Source organism: Carassius auratus, chromosome 28, assembly GCF_003368295.1.
Source record: "Carassius auratus strain Wakin chromosome 28, ASM336829v1, whole genome shotgun sequence".
In the NCBI taxonomy this organism is placed as follows: Eukaryota; Metazoa; Chordata; class Actinopteri; order Cypriniformes; family Cyprinidae; genus Carassius; species Carassius auratus.
Window position 1 is genome coordinate 17,009,633 of NC_039270.1, and position 16,466 is coordinate 17,026,098.

Genomic DNA, 16,466 nt, shown 5'->3' on the forward strand with positions numbered 1-16,466 from the left:
TCCAGTCCATATCTACTTCTCGCTAGGCCAGTGTGGAAAGTCACACAAACAAGAAAACCTCATTACTGAGAACGATTTTTTCCGTACTTTTCATATATTTTTGCATTTGTTTTTTGTATCTATAGTATGCAGACAATAAGTTATTACTGTTGAATTAGTATGTAAGCGTAAGTACTTGATATTAATATATTTCCTATACAATATGTGAAACATATACATTATGCAAATATGTGTATTTATAATAACCAAAAACAATTGTGCTGTTTGGAGGTTAGCAGAATCTCTAATTGAAGGCATTCTCGTTAGGTGTCCTTCAAATGCCTGTCCCAAAACATGTGCCTCTTCGGTTTCAGTGTCCGCTCCGATGGTTCACCCATGTACTGTTCACTCAGCAAATGTTACAGAAATACAGTTAAAGAATGAGTGTTGGAAGAAATGAACTGTAGTCCAATTCCCTGAAAGCTGTGGAAGTCTGTACACAGGGTCTGATGTCATTTTTCACATCGAGTCATTGTAATAAAAGTATTATTGTAATCTTTGTAAGGTAGATACTTTTGCATATGTTTTTTTTTACAAAGTAGATGGAAGAGTGAGAGGGGCTTTAGTAAAATGCAAAGTGGAATATATGAATATGTGATTGTAGTACTATTTGTTTTGTAATAAAAAACAGGAAGTACTTTGACTCACAGTGGTGGAAATTCGAACAAACCTCTCCTCGCACACAAACGAGCCTCTGAAAACTCTTCAGTAGCATAAGGAACGCTTTATTTTATTTTGATTTCCATCATTATCATCATTATCATTATTGTTTATTTTGCAGACATCATTTTCGATTTGAATCACTGTCATCCTCATCGACAGTAATGGTTTGTTTTTGAATCATAACACAATTTTGTCAAAATGTACACATACAAGTAGCATATCTGAATGACCATGTTTTTTTCTTAAGATTTTATATTTTTACGCTTTAAACTAGATAAAATTAAATTACAGTTATTAAATGAACATGTTCATACAGTTATTCAATACATACATAAAGAAAATAAATATAGTTATCATAAAAATAAAAAGTAAAAATGAAAATACACACATTTTACAAATTGTTCCCCAAGCTCTTTAACCTCATACGTTCATGTACACATAATTTGTATTTTTAACTTCATATTGTCTTATTCCCCCGAAGGTTTTAGATCGTTGTCGTCTTGGTTGTTTGACATGCATCGCAACACAGAAGCTAAACGTTTTCTCTCACTTTGGCCCTCCCTCCCTCCCCATCCCCCGTTTCACCGCTTGTCGTCTTTTTTTATGGCTTGCGTTGTTAGAATGATTCCGTCCATCAGGACTCATGTCTGCTGGTCACTTGCTTGGTCCGCAAGCATCGATCTATCTGCCACCACCAGCTTCCCTTCATATGCTGATACTCTCTGCTGACTTTTAGTCTTTAATCTAAATGCTTGAAGATGAAAAAAACACCTAGAAGTAACTGAGCAAGAATTGTGCCCTCGGCAGCCTCGCGCCTAGCTCTCGCTGCGGTCTTTCTCAGCTTGTGCTGATTGAGAAACACATATAGTGAAGTGTTGGCCTCACACAGCCTGACCCCTCCACTGTGCTCTTAAGAACACTTCCTCTGGCCCTAACCGTATGTAAACATCCCTGAAGTCCAGCTTGAGTTGCCACAAACATCCTTTGCTATCAAGAGACTCAAGAGACCAATTGCAGGCGGTCAACGAAAGCCATTCTGAGGAACTAGGGCTGCGGGCAGCGCCATTGAAACGAAGGATGGAAAGACGAGAGAGTTCATCTACAGATGTCCCATCAGCACAGACACAGGAAGTGAGAAGAGAGAACGACAGAAAGAAAGATTAAACAGTCATCCGATTCCTCCAACCATCCCATTTCTTACCACTCTTGTGTCGTACATTCTTCATGTTGCTCTTTTTTTTTTTTTGCTCTTTCTCCATCCCTCTTCTGTTATTGCAGAATGGTCAGACCAGTAGAGTTATATTTATAAATGTATATATTCATTGCTTTTTTTCTGCTTATCCCCCCTCCTCCCCGTGAATGAAATGTAAAGCCGGTTCCAGCTCTCTGACAACGGCGCCTCCTGTGTGCGAAAGACACAATTATCAAACATTGTCAACATTTCGTGCATAGACATTCATCAATAAAGCATCGATTAAGTCTGATTTATGGTTATAACACTGAGGCATAATTTTGAGGGTCGTAAATTTTTTATTGATATATACGTAATTGATATTAAGTTTCAATTATAAGTAAATTGTTATGATGAAAAAGTTTTTCATGTCACATCTCAACTGTTTGTCATATAACTTGTACATGACAAATGATCAAATATTAAGTCGTAACTGACAAATTATTTTGAAAATGATGAGTTCCATCAAAACGTTTCAGCTTTGTATGTCATAACTGAAACTTTTAATCTCATGATTATTGTTATAATTTTTTAGTGATCAAAATTATGGCTTTTTTATGTCACAAACATATTTAGCAATGCATTATTATTCTCCCTGTGTGGTGAAAATGGGCTTCCATACAGATGGAATCTGCAGACTGTTGTTTATTTTTCTGAATTTAGGATAAACTGTGCATTTTAAACCAGTTAAAAGTGTTAAATGTGCTGAAAGTATGACACTGCTGGAAGCTGGAAACGAGGGCTGTTTGTGTGTGAAGGACTTCAGAATTCTACAAAGTTTTGTGGCCACAGACTCCATGTGGGCCTGATAATGATTCACACACAAACCCAAAGCACATGATGAATCTCAATAAAAACATGAAAAGCGACATCCTTTCCAAAACAAGTTTAATGTCACAGACATATAAAGAGCGAGCAAAATACAGAGGAGTCTACTCCATTACAGAAACCCAAGGAAACCCAACAGAATGCTAAACGCGCTTCAGTCAAACTCATAAATGAGCAAATTTTCGCGATTTGGTATTTACAGGCATCAGCAGAGGGTAATCTTTGCTAGTGGCGTACCACAAATCTAGGAGGCCCTGCCCACACACGGTCGTTAAGTACTTCCATGACATACTTTACTCTTTATCCTGTTCTGTTAAAAAAAAAAATCTTTATCCTGTTATGTTAAATAAAAAATTTAATTTTTTTTTTACTTTCTAGATTTAGAAAGTCTGTTATTTATTTATATATATTTATTTATTTTTTCAAATTATCTATAATAATACATCTATGTTATAAAAAAAAAAAGCTAGCTATTCATGTCTCACCTTTGCAGTCCCTCAACAGGAGTAGGTCCTCACTGAGCCAGACTCTGCCCTTGGAGATGCTGAAGAAACAGATAAGTGAGAGATGTAGCTGTGAAATGTATTTCTAAACAGCATTATACAGCATTCACTTCAGCACCACTTTCTCATAAGGAAACAATCTTCTTAAAAAGTTTATCTGAAAACTAACACAAAATCCCTCCGTCATAAAGTTATTTCAGACCTAATTGCGGGGATTTCCACAAAGCCTCGCTTATCTTCTTCAGGTCTTTAGGTCCAATCTTTTCATTAGTTTTTCCTCTGATTCATCATTTGTTATCTGCATTATGGTATGTCCTATTCTATTGTTTGCTGTGAAATAGTATACAGTACTGTATGTCTGCTTACTGGTCACGTGTTTGTTGTATTATGTATAGTAGTATGCAATATTTCACACACAAAGAGATCAAACTACATAAATGCACTATAACTGACAGTTTCTCCACATCCTGTACCAGTATCTAGTTCTGTATATCAATTTTGTCAATGCATCTTATAATATTCAGAGTGCCATACACAAATTTGAACCCACAAACCCACAGAGCACAGACATTTGGCAAAATAACCCAAAATGAGTTTAAAATAGCAGATTTTTTTTAATGGTTGGCACGCATGCCCGTGACACGTGCCCCTGGGGAATTGCTGTGCCATTTCCTGACCCCATCAGCTTCAGACATCTTTCAGTTTACAGGTATTTCTTTCTCACTTAAGACATAATCACTGCAAAAACTCATAAAACACAATTGAATAAGACAATTTGCTACATTTCTACAGCATTAATGCCATATTGGAATATATTGCTAATACTAAAAAATTAAGTACTATAAAAAATGTTTTGATGTAGCTGGTAACTGCATTAAGGCCTATTCAAAAGAGGACAATTTGGAACTAGATTTGTACTGTATAGTAAACATAAACCATGTAACATATTCTGCAGGGAATTTTAAACAGCTGTCATTCTTGCTTTGTAAAAAAAAAAAATAATGTTACAAAAGTAAACACTAGATAATGCTGCTTGTTTGTGTTTTTAGCTCATCATTTTGTGAGTGACAAAGTGTTTTTGTTGCTTGACAAGCTTTACTATTGTTATGGAATTACTGTAAATGATTTGATTTGAGACTGTGAAGTGAAGTGTCTTTTTTTTTGATTCAGTGCATTTTGGGTGTGAAATTATATACAATATATGTACAATATACAAGGACTGTTTCCTGCTCCTGGGAGAGAAGACTTCAATGCCGGTGTTCTGACTCACAGTCTGTAAGTATGTTTTCATATTTTAAAAATTTTCCACTGATGATTCAAACGTGAGTTTTGAGCAGTGTAGAGAAGCAATTGTTGTTTGTCGTTTCTCCAATAAAAAATGCAGATATGGTTTTATAAACAACGGGTAAAAGGAGAAACATAGAGGAGAAACATTAATGTACAGTATGTGGAAAATAATGTGTTTTTTGAAACTTTAAACACATTGCATGACACCAAATACAAAAAACAATGTTCTTTTTCAGCAACGACATATGACCCCTTTAAAATAACTGTAATAGGATTGTTTTAAATTAAAAAAGGGTCTTGACAGTGGAGAATGTGCAAGCTCACCATCGCTCTGGACCTTCCTCAGGGTGACTGAAGGGGTAGAGATGGCTGAGGCACGGAAGTTAGCAGGCAAGGTCTCTGAGGAGTCAGAGGTCACGCCCCTCAGATCTTTCTCCCGGAACATCTTCCTCCATGAAGGGGAGCGTGTGAACGTCTTGGTGCCATCCTACAGGACACAGGAACAGAGGAAAAACACCAGAATCACTTCTGAACTCAACTATCAGTCATGTCATCATGGCGTCTGACTGTTGAAAGTCCTGTAAGAGGAGTGTCATTCTACTTTCAGTGGTGGGAGGTAAAGGATGATCAACATCCAGCTGTGTTCATGTCCTATTGGTGCTCACCTCGTCTGGCCTCCTCTCTGTTGCCATGGCGATGAGAGAGTTGTATTCCTTCTCCAGAAGTTGTCGTGCCTGGATGTGGAATAAACATACTTTACATGTAATCAACCCGGTCCAGTCAGGAGTAATGAGTAGGCACTGCTTTCATCTAGAAAGCTCTTATTGTTTGGAGACTTGATGAATCAACAGGGTTTTCATGCAAAAAAAATGCATCTACTGTATAAATAGACTGTCGGTATAAATAAATATTTATTTTATGAGTAAATTTCATTTATGAGTAAATTGGAATATTACAGAAATAATTTGCAAGGAAAGCAGTGCTTCTATCCCATTTGTTCAAAAGAAAAAAAAATCATGGTTTGATGTGCATGTAAGATTTTGTTAACATGTTTTCTTATCAAATAACATTTATTCACCCTAAACAAATATGTTTTTCGTATGTGCATTTTCCATCTGAAGTCTGTATAAAAATTTTGACATTGTGATACATTCATATGTGACAGGCTGAGTTTGAATGAAAACAAAATTCCATCATAAAATGTATAATATCTGTTTAAACAGCAGTTAAATAAAAAGTGCCCATCCTCAATAAAAAAGTATATCACACAGCTCCAGGGGCAAAACAAAAGCCTCCAGTAACTAAACTATTATTTTGATTTTAGGAAAAATAACCATTTTTAAAACGTAATAATCACTTTAATCTAGCTTGCGTTAACAGTTGTACACAGCAGTTCTGGGAGCATGACATATGAGGTCAGCACTGCACTTGTTCCGGTGAGTCTCGTGAAAACCAATGTTTGTTTACAGGTCAAAGGAAGCAAAGTTTCCTTACTGTAATAAAAAGAAAACCAGTCTCCTCTTAGCTTGTATCGAAATCCTCCGACATTCTTCTTTACAAATCCTCATTTTGTACTTCTAATTAGTGACCGTTGTTTTGTTTTGATCTCTCCGCTGCGTTTCCACATGATTGACTTCTGAGCAGTGCATGCGCAGCGCTGACCTCATATGTCATCAGCCCAAAACTTTTTCCATAGTAGTATCAACCGTGAGCGCAAGCTAGGTTAAAGTGATTACTCTGTTTTAAATATGGTTATTTTTCTTAGAAAAACATAGTTTCGCTACAGGAAGCCTTTGTTCACCCCACAGAGCTGTGTGAGACACTTTTTATTAAGGATGGGGGCTTTTTATTGAACTTCTTTTAGACTGATTCATGCAACACCCGCTGAGTGCCATGGAACAGCTTGAAAGATCAAAGACCATTTTTAATATAACTCTGACTGGATTCGTCTGAAAAAAGTAAGCCATATACACCTAGGATGCTGCGGGGGTGAGTAATTTATGGGCTAATTTTCATTTTTGGGGTGAACTAACCATTTAACAGCATCCTGCTTAAAATATGAAATAAATAAATAAACTACAAATTACATAACGTAACTGATTATAGTTTTTTTTTTTTAGTTAAATTATGTAATTCTTCTGTTACATGTAACTAGTTACTCCCCAAAACTGGTCATGTCTGAAAGTGTGTAAAAGGAGTGCTGTGATTGTACCTGTGTGTTCTGATTGGGTATCTGCAGGAGCAGGGCGAGGTCAGTGTAATCGAATGTGTCGTCCAGGGCGAGCAGGGAACCATGCACACCGCTCTCAGTCAGATTATCTGCATACTCCTTCAAGCCGATGGACTGCACCCAGCACATCACACGCTCGTTTGACCACACCATCACATCTAGACAGGAAACACAAGGGCCGGACTATGAATAGACTTCCAGGAGGGTGTTAACCAATGATCATTATCGCTGGATAATCATCAATTTCCATCTTGGGTGATGACACTGGATTTCAGCTTTTGTTTCAGTTGCTCCTGATCTTTCAGGTGGACCGCTTATGGCCAATGCAACATTTGGAAACATGTGTTTTTGTTTCAGACAAAGTCTTTGTCTCTGTTTTGTATTCCAGGGGATTGCATGGGCTTTGCACTTGTTTTGTTGATTCAGCTTCTCCAAACGAAAGTTCAAAGGAAGGAATGCAATCGTGGAAAACTGTCAAACCGTTCCTACTGAGTCATTTAATATAATGGTGACTATATTAAAACACCCTCAGCTTCAGATAACTGTCTATAAAGGGTGGAAAAGCTATTGATGACAACATGTCATGAACAAGGGGCCTGGTTTAGCCAGCATTGCTACTGTTAAATAAAAAAAGAAATGGATTTATTTGTTTTAACAAATAAAACTAGTACAAACAATTGTCACTGGCTGGAATAAAGAAAGAAAGAAAGTTTTCTTATATGAACAACTTAAACTAAGAAAAGATTAAAATGTTGCCTTGGTGAACTATTAAAATAAAATAAGTTGAAGTTAAAGTGCTAAAACTGCAAAGACTAAAATGGAAATATTTAAACACGAATAAAATTGACATAACAAATTACTAAAACTAAAAAAATTACTAAAAATAAAAATAAAATATTAAAAAAAAAACAATTAAAAAATTCCAAATATGATTTTTTTTTTTATTAAATTTGTATTATTTATTTTTCAAGACTCACTCTGCATGTAGCAACACTCAGAAAAGTATCCATGCACTAAAGCGAGCAGAGAGATGTGTACATGCAAAGCTATTCACTCATGCTTAATATAGTCTCATATGGCATGAAGGCATCTGTGTTGCTACGCGATGAATAACTTCTAGATCAGCGAAGGCATCTGTTTCTAATCAAGGTACTGAATGAGGCGTTAACTGCACCTTTAAAACAACTCACAACTGTGAGATTAATAATGCGATCTGTGCATTGTGCTTTGATCAGTTGAGTCTTCAAATGTGAAATCTCTATTGTGCCGTTGAATCATGTGCATAATGGAAGGCTGGGCTGCTCAACGCTTTCCAGACGTCATTGCTGGTAAGGTATGTTATTACTAACAAATGCATTCTGTGTAAACACCCTTCCTCTCTCTCTGCCTTGTTCTCATTCACTGTCTGATGTTTTGATGAACTGTACATTCCACAAGTGACTGTTGTTGCTTTTTCCATCTTGTACATTTTGTTTATCAGACTGTTCTGCTGTATGAACTGATTGATGATGCAAAGCAAAGATTAACATGATAAAACCCAATGGGAACTTGGAAAACCACCAGAAAATGTAATGAAATTCCTGCTCTACCAGCTTAGACCAACTTAGACTTCCATGCAAATGCAGACTGGTTTATGCTGGTTTAGTACTGGTTTAGCTGGTGGATCAGTATAACTCAGAATGCAAAACTAAGCAAGTTTTGAAGGACAGTCTTCCTGAATGAACTAATTAGTGTAAAAGAACAAATAAAAAAAAGTACACTAGCAATCAAAAGTTTGGGGATGAGAAAGATTCTCACCGAGACTTTATTTATTTGACCAAAACTACAGTAAAAATTATAATATTGTGAAATATTATTATAATATAAAATAACTATTTCCAAGCTTAATATGTTTTGAAATGTAATTTATTGTTGTGATAGCAAAACTGATTTTTTAGCACGATTGCTACAATCTTTAGCATTACATGATTCTTCAGAAATCATTCAGAAAGTGAAAAATTTGAAAATAAGAAATAAATAAGATTCTTTTTTTTTTTAAAGATAATATTTATTTTCATACTTATTATGATTAATGCTGAAAACAACTGTGCTCCTTAATATTTTCGTGGAAACTGTGATACATTTTTTTTCACAATTATTGGATGAGCAGAAAGTTCTTAATAACAGGATTTATTTGATTAACCTTTCATAACATAAAAAGGGGCAGATTTACTGTCAGCTTGCGTCAACTCAAATCTTTATTTGACGTTATAAAGCTAAACTAAAGACACACGGTGGGAAATTAGCGCTGAAAAGGCATGGACATGACTCACCTTATCGAATACGCATTTATAGGAATTTCCCCTTTGATCAGTAAATTAATGGGACTAGAGTATTAAAATGAATCACACAATGTGATTTACTAAGATTTGCTCGTCAATTCACTGGTATTTGCTGCATTATTTAACGCTCAATAAAGCAGTCGGTAATTTGCGCTGTTCTTGGTGCTCTTGAAATGAGATGTTGTGTTTGTGGTATTTATTGTGTACCTTAGTCAGTCAGTAAATCACATGAAGAATTTTCCCCTCCCACTGCACTAATTTCCCATTTATTAAACCTGGCCCTAAATGTCCAATCAATTTAATGCATTCTTGCTGAATAATGTTGTTAGTTATAAAAAAAAACAAAAAACGTACTGAACCCAAACTTTTTCAGTAGTAGGGATGTAACGATTCACACCACTCACGATATGATACAATTCAAGATACTGGTTTCATGATACAATTTCCTCTAAACATTTTCCAATTTACTACACACAATTTCCATTTACTACACAGAACCTTAGATCACTGACAAGCTACACAATATCATGTTCATAATCGCAGGCGATACATGGCTGAAAGCACGTGATATAGATTTTCTACTAATCACAGAACCGGCTTTACTGACGAGATGCACATGATAATCGCATTCCATTATTTGCGAGCTACAATAGTGTTAATGATGTGTTACAGACACCAACATGCCATGCAAGGGAACAACATCATATGCAACTTGGAAAAGACCCCTATAATGACACTGTACCCTTGTACTCAGTGTTAGAGATCTCTGTTAGCAAAGAGAAGCAAGTAAGAAAATGAAAAACCTTTATTCTGGTGCTGGCTCTCATCTCTCCTCCTCTCCAGCTCCTTGCGGTCATAATTGAGGCGCTTCAGGCACATGATGCCATAATGCATGCTCACCCTGTGGGGTCAAAAGGTCACAAGGATCAAGAGAGAGGTTGCTGGGCTTTCTAAATTCATTAGGACACTCCACCCTGACAAACTGTTACAAGAGCTGACCCCAGGCACATCAGAGACTAGGAAAGGCCCTAAAACACACACCTGCACCATCAGAATAACAGATTGGTATTAGATGGAAGGAGATTAGGAATGATAAAGAGAAGGAAATACCTGTGAAAACTGTCCACCATTTTCAGCTGCCCACGCAGCTCTTTCTTGGTCAGATGGTCCAACATGCGGGCGTCCACCAGTGACTCCATGAAGTAGCTTCTGTACTGGGGCAAACCCAGACTGGGCAGCCAATCATTGCCCACCCACTCATGGTTCATATCTCCATAAGCCAGGATCTACCATAAAGGAGGGCCAAAAAACATGATTCCTATCACAATTGTACTTCATTCATTACAATGTGTATCTGATGCTTACAAATCCAAACTTTAGGGCTTAAAAAGAAAGTTCTGGGCCAGACACTTGCCTTATTGGATCAGCACTATGTCTTCTCTTTTTATCATAAGTTCAAAAATATTTATGCCTTGCATAAAACAGTGTTGTTATTGTTAACTAAAGCTAAAACTAAAAATATAAGCTAATAAATATAAAAAAATATATACTATAATAGTATATATTGCTATTACAGGTCTTACTCCACATTTTCTTCGGAAAAAAAAAAACATTTAAGATAACTAAACTAAGATTAATATTTCACAGAAAATTGTATATATTAAATTAAAACTAAATCTTAAATAATAAATATTTAATATAAATAAAACATAAAATTGTAAATAATGTATTGACAACAATACATTATTTTAACATTTTATTTATTCTATTGTATGCATTATTATTGAATATGCATTTAAAATTTGGAAAATCAAAAATGTAAAATCTGAAATTTAAATGATAAATATTTTTTAGTCTTGAGGCCAGAAAAAACAATCCTTACTGTTGAGCTCTGACCTACCTTCCATTTATCAAAAAGGAAACAGCGGTTAAGCGACTCTATGTGATTTTGAAACAAATATACACTTCATTTACTCTTAAAGATAATTTAGTCTCAACTATCTGATGGCACCATCAGTTTGAAAGTGTTTAATGGACGTATTGACGTTACTCACCTGATCCCAGCTAATCTCTTTCAGCTCCTTGTGTGCGGAGGTGACAGCATGATAGGAGAGAGGTGAGGAAGAGGAGATAAGGAACGCCGCAGAGGGGCAGCAGGAAAGACACATCGATGGACAGAAAGAGGAAAGAAGAGTGAAGAGGGAAAGCAGGAAGAGAGGTACAAAGGGAGGAACAGACTGTTAGTGACCGGGTCATTAGTTGGAAGCAGTTCACACTGAAACAGAAAAAAGAGGGAAAGTTGAGGATGTTCAACACTACAGCCTAGCCAGACACACAGAGGGGGAGAGAGAAAGAGAGAGACGCATCAACACTTGTCTGATCACTCCACTCTCTCCTCGTGCTGCCTCTCATACTGTCCACTAGGCGGCAGAGCGGTGTTTATTTTTATCCAGATGAAATTTACTATAAAAAATGTGCACTGGAATGCAAGACAGTGTAATTAATACAGAAATATTCACCAATGAAGTATCACATCAAAAACCGTCAGAAGTGCAGTCATTGGTGGATAAGAGGTTTTGTCAATATCCATTCTTTGAATGTATTCTAGTAGTTGATGGCTTCAGCACACATTATTTGAATCTGTTACATGTTCTTTTCTCAAACTAGTAATCTAGTCAGGCATCAACAAGTACTGACAGAATACAAGAAGTGTGGCTACTAACTGGTTTGGTGGCTGCGGTCAGGGACTCCATCTCAGCATGGGTCATCCACACGTTACTGGTTGACTGTGGTAAGAAAAGAAAACAACACTTACAGTCAGAATTACTGTTTATTAGTATTATTTTGGGTGGAGTGAAAATGTCTGAGATCACACTGAAAATCAGGGATTCACACTCTAATGTTCGACATGTGTGACAAAGTAATTTTATGATATAAAAGGAATACAAAAAAATCATGACGCTGTACTCTTTCTAGGCCACTAATTACAAGTAAATCAAGTAAATTTGTGATACTGATCAAATGTGTTTTTTGATCATTCGTTAATCAAGTTCATACAGCTCAAATGCTACCGTCAAAAATAAATAAATAATAATAATAATTAGTGCTCTCAAACAATTAATTATTAACAATTATTTATGTAATATATGTGTGTGTAATGTGTAATTTATTATGTATATATAAATACAGTGTTTATTTTGAAAATATTTACATGTATATAAATTTATATTCTTATATTTTATATTATATATAAATATATTTATAATAAACATAACATATTTTTCTTATATACAAGCATGTATTTGCATTTATATATACATTATAAATATACACACATATATTATGGAAACTTTTATTCTGGACGCGATTAACCATCTGACAGCACTAAAAAATATATCTACATTTTGACATTTACGCTACTTTCCAAAAGTCTGAGGTTAGTAGTATTTTCCTTTTTTTAAGAAATTAATACTTCCATTCAGGAAAGACAGCAAAGACTTTTACACTGGTATAAAAAATGGTTTCAAATAAATGTTACTATTTTAAACTTTTTAATATACTAAACTGAAACCAGTTATTTGAAATAATATTTCCAAATATTACTGTATTTTTGATGTAAATACAGCCTTATTTACATCAAACATAGACTTCTTTCAAAACCATTTAAAAATCTTACTGACCCCAAACACTTGAACTGTAGTATATGTTCATTTTTCATTTGAACTTTTGACTTAAATTGTTTTGCTAAAATATAATGTGTAATAAAACTAAATGAAATAAAATGATAAACAAAGGTATTTAAATTGCGATCTTTAGATTTTTGGACCCTACTGTAAAATTATTAAAGAATTCTCTTCTTTTATGGTGCATTTAGCACACGTAAGTGTGTGTGTGTGAGTGTGTGTGAGCGTACGGAGCGTGTGCTGGCCGGGGCGGATGGGCTGGTCAGGGACACCATCTCCTGAATGGCCAGCCTCAGCTTGAGGCGGTGCAGAGGGTTACTGATGCCGATCTCTCTCTGGATCTCTGTGTCTGACAGGTTAGCCATGATGGCTCCACTCTTCACATTAGCACGACAGGCTGCCACGTACCACGCCGGCATGCCCACCCACAGCTGAAACAGAGAGATAGGTGACCTTTAGGAAAGCACAAAACAAAACAAAGGTGCTAACAGAAAGCACCTTTTCTTAGGACATCAAAGTTACAGAGAATGTGAGTAGATGGTCTGACACAACAATGCCATATGTTTAAACACAATAGCACATATCAATGTAAAACGAAGCCCCTTTCTATCCATTGCAACACTCAAGATATGGAGTCATACTTCCAGCCAGGAGACAACAGTGGGGCCGTCCCAAGATGCAAAGGGTAGCCCCTGTCGGCAGGCCTCCTCCAACAGCTCATGCCTAAAAGAAAGGGAGAGAAGTCAATTCAGTGCAAAGAATAAGATACAGAGTGAGAAGAAAGACTAAACTAGACTGGTAAGAGTAGAATTACTTCTTCTTGCTGCGACGGTCCTTGTCCACTGGACCGGCCATCTTAGTGAGTCCGAGGGCATCCCCAGAGCCCAGGTCATCTGAGGGGGTCGAGGCTACAGGAGGCACAGGAAGGTTAAGACTCGCAGTTAAATGAACAGTGGATATTAAACACTTTAATGCCCATTAAAGAAACATTAAGATGTTGCAGGCAGTTTATTCTGATGCAGTTATCAATACCGCATTGATTACCATTTTTGCATGGTTATATAATAATATTTGGTAATTAATTGCATACTGCAGATATAGTTCACTGGGCTTTTTTAGGAACCAGATCTGTTTCTTAAGCATCAAATCGTCATATTAGAATGATTTCTGAAGGATCATACAACTTAATATATTAAAACAGAAAACAGCTGTTTTAAATTGTAACAATATTTCACAATAATACTGTTTACATAATATTTTTTTTTTATCAAATAAATGGAGCCTTACTTAAAAAACATGAAAACATCTTACAAAGCTTTTAAATGCTAGTGTGCACATATAAAACAAAGTTTTTCTGTTACTGGAGAATTAACAAAAAATAGCATTTACACATGTTGCACTACACTGATATTTGTCTAATCAAATGCTCTCTAGAATGAGAATGTCTCTCTCTAGTGCTAAAGGAAACAACTGGCATGTAGAAAATCATGTTGAATAAAGGTTATTTGTTATTTAAAAAGCAAATGAGCACTTTGATATGTCCCAAGCAAATGAATGGTTTCATTAGGAACAAGTCAGCAATTTCTAAGGAGCTTCAAGGAATGTTTCAAAATAATTAAAGCATATCCCTCTGATTTTGTGCAGAGCTATTTTTTATTTTGTTGTCAAACACTTTTTTTTAAAGGGGTAGTTCACCCAAAAATGAAAATTCTGTCATTAATTACTCATCCTCATGTCGTTCCAAACCCGTAAGACTTTCATTCATCTTCAGAACACAAATTATGATATTTTTGATGAAATCCAAAAGCTTTCTGACCCTCACATGGACAGCAACACAACTACCACATTCAAGACCCAGAAAGCTAGTCAGCACATCATTAAAATTCATCTCCCAAAAGAGTCACCATCTGCCGTCAAAAATATCTTAATTTGTGTTCTGAAGATGAACGAAGTTCTTCCGGGTTTGGAATGAGGATGAGTAATTAATGACAGAATTTTCATTTTTGGGTGAGTTTTTTTTGTAAGTAAGACTCACCCAGAGATGCTGACTCACGTCCAGGCTGACCCATTCGGACCTTATCCTTCTTCCCAAAGAGCCGGCCGATGGAAGACTTGATGCTTTTCTTTTTGCTGGCCTTGTGGAGGGAGTCCTGGCTGCTGTTTGAGCTGCTGCCATCAGCTGAGAGACTGGAAACCCACAGAGAGAGACAGGGAAAGGTCACTTAAAAAAAGGCTGAAATATATTTTGTACTGTGCAATCTCTGTGTAAAGATGGATTTCAGGCCGGGTGGTGTAACGCACCTGCGGAACTCGCGACTGTCATCCAACATTGCACCAGGGTGAGTGTGGGTCATCCTGTCCAGTCGCAGCGCACGAGGGGTGGGAGGAGGGGTGGAATCCAGAAGGGCCAGGGACCTGTCGTCATCTTTGTTGTTCTGATGGGCAGAATGGACAGAGTCAGAGGTGTGCACGTTTATTCAGTGTGTGCTAGCAATGCTTGTGAATAATCCCACCTGTCTGTCTGTCTCGCGCGCTGGGGAGTGGGGCAGGCGGGGAGTGGAGTGCCCGGAGCTGGGTGGAGAGGGGGATGCCAGGGTGGAGGATGTGAGGGATGAGGGGATGAAGCCACGGCCTGTGCTGTCCCGCCCCAGAGAGGTCGGGGGGACTGGAGGGCCGTCCAGAGCCACGCTGCTGACTCTGCTCTCGATTTCTTCAGCACGAAGCTCGGTGCTCTCCTTCTCTTCCTGAATCAGCCTGAAGAAAATATGAAGGGAGGGTAAGACAACGGCTTCTGTAGGTATCATGAGGCTAAATTTAAGACTTTTTTAAAGGTGTGTTCACACCAAACATTATATATATAAAGATAACTACTGTATAACTATATTAGCATTAACAATGGACGATACTGATCTTTTTATTTTAAGCTTGCATTGCAGTTTTGTCATCTACCATATTAAATGCCTAAATTCTTTAAAGAAGGATGGATTCTGGTTGGCTGTATAAAAAAATGATTGATCATCAGCTGAAAGTGAAAGTGATCCAATGACACTGTTCCCCTTTGTCATTATGCGGTGGACTTCCCTTCGTTCTAACGATTATTGAAACTTTATAGTTATTGTCCAACATAATTTTATTTTCCATAATGTTAAATTTCTAGGGAATGCACTTGCAAACCTGAGTTCTTCAATGCCACTAATAAAGCATAAATATAAATGTACCTTAAATCTACTTAAATCCAACAAGGAATCAATCATAAGTGCTGTATTCCATCATAAAACATTAAATATTAATACAAATATGGAATGATGGCTCAAATTTCAGGCCTTGAATGAAAAACAACAACAATTTTTTTTTAAATAAAATACTTTTTTTATATTTACAAAATCCTAAGGACAGACAGAATAAAAAAAAGAGAAATAAACCACATTTTAGGATGGTAAATGTCATTCAATCTACTAGTTATGTATGAGGTTAGTCATATTTTTTGTTGTCGTTTTTTGAAAGACATGAATACTTTTATTCCGCAAGGGAGCATTAAAATGATTGAAGGTAACAGTAAATATGTTTATTTCAAATAAATTTTGTTCTTTTGAAAGTTAGAAGAACCATGTTTTTTTCACAAAATATTAACCAGCATAGCAGCTTTGCCATCACAGGACTACATTTTAAACAGATAAACCA

General features: G+C 36.4%; 1 protein-coding gene across 1 annotated transcript in view; it reads right to left on the reverse strand.

The window, feature by feature from the left end:
• Window positions 1-743: 743 nt before the first annotated feature.
• LOC113047025 (liprin-alpha-3-like) overlaps window positions 744-16,466 on the reverse strand; it is a 41,731-nt gene continuing 26,008 nt past the window's right edge. Inside the window, exons 18-32 of the mRNA XM_026208259.1 lie at window positions 15,299-15,539; window positions 15,087-15,220; window positions 14,821-14,972; window positions 13,600-13,693; window positions 13,427-13,508; window positions 13,016-13,216; window positions 11,826-11,888; window positions 11,157-11,183; window positions 10,213-10,388; window positions 9,906-10,003; window positions 6,764-6,939; window positions 5,217-5,285; window positions 4,876-5,038; window positions 3,247-3,305; window positions 744-2,104 (exon numbers count right to left, since the gene is read on the reverse strand). Of these exons, the coding sequence (XP_026064044.1) occupies window positions 3,259-3,305; window positions 4,876-5,038; window positions 5,217-5,285; window positions 6,764-6,939; window positions 9,906-10,003; window positions 10,213-10,388; window positions 11,157-11,183; window positions 11,826-11,888; window positions 13,016-13,216; window positions 13,427-13,508; window positions 13,600-13,693; window positions 14,821-14,972; window positions 15,087-15,220; window positions 15,299-15,539 (1,723 nt within the window). The 3' untranslated portion in view covers window positions 744-2,104; window positions 3,247-3,258. The remainder of the gene's footprint in view (window positions 2,105-3,246; window positions 3,306-4,875; window positions 5,039-5,216; window positions 5,286-6,763; window positions 6,940-9,905; window positions 10,004-10,212; window positions 10,389-11,156; window positions 11,184-11,825; window positions 11,889-13,015; window positions 13,217-13,426; window positions 13,509-13,599; window positions 13,694-14,820; window positions 14,973-15,086; window positions 15,221-15,298; window positions 15,540-16,466) is intronic.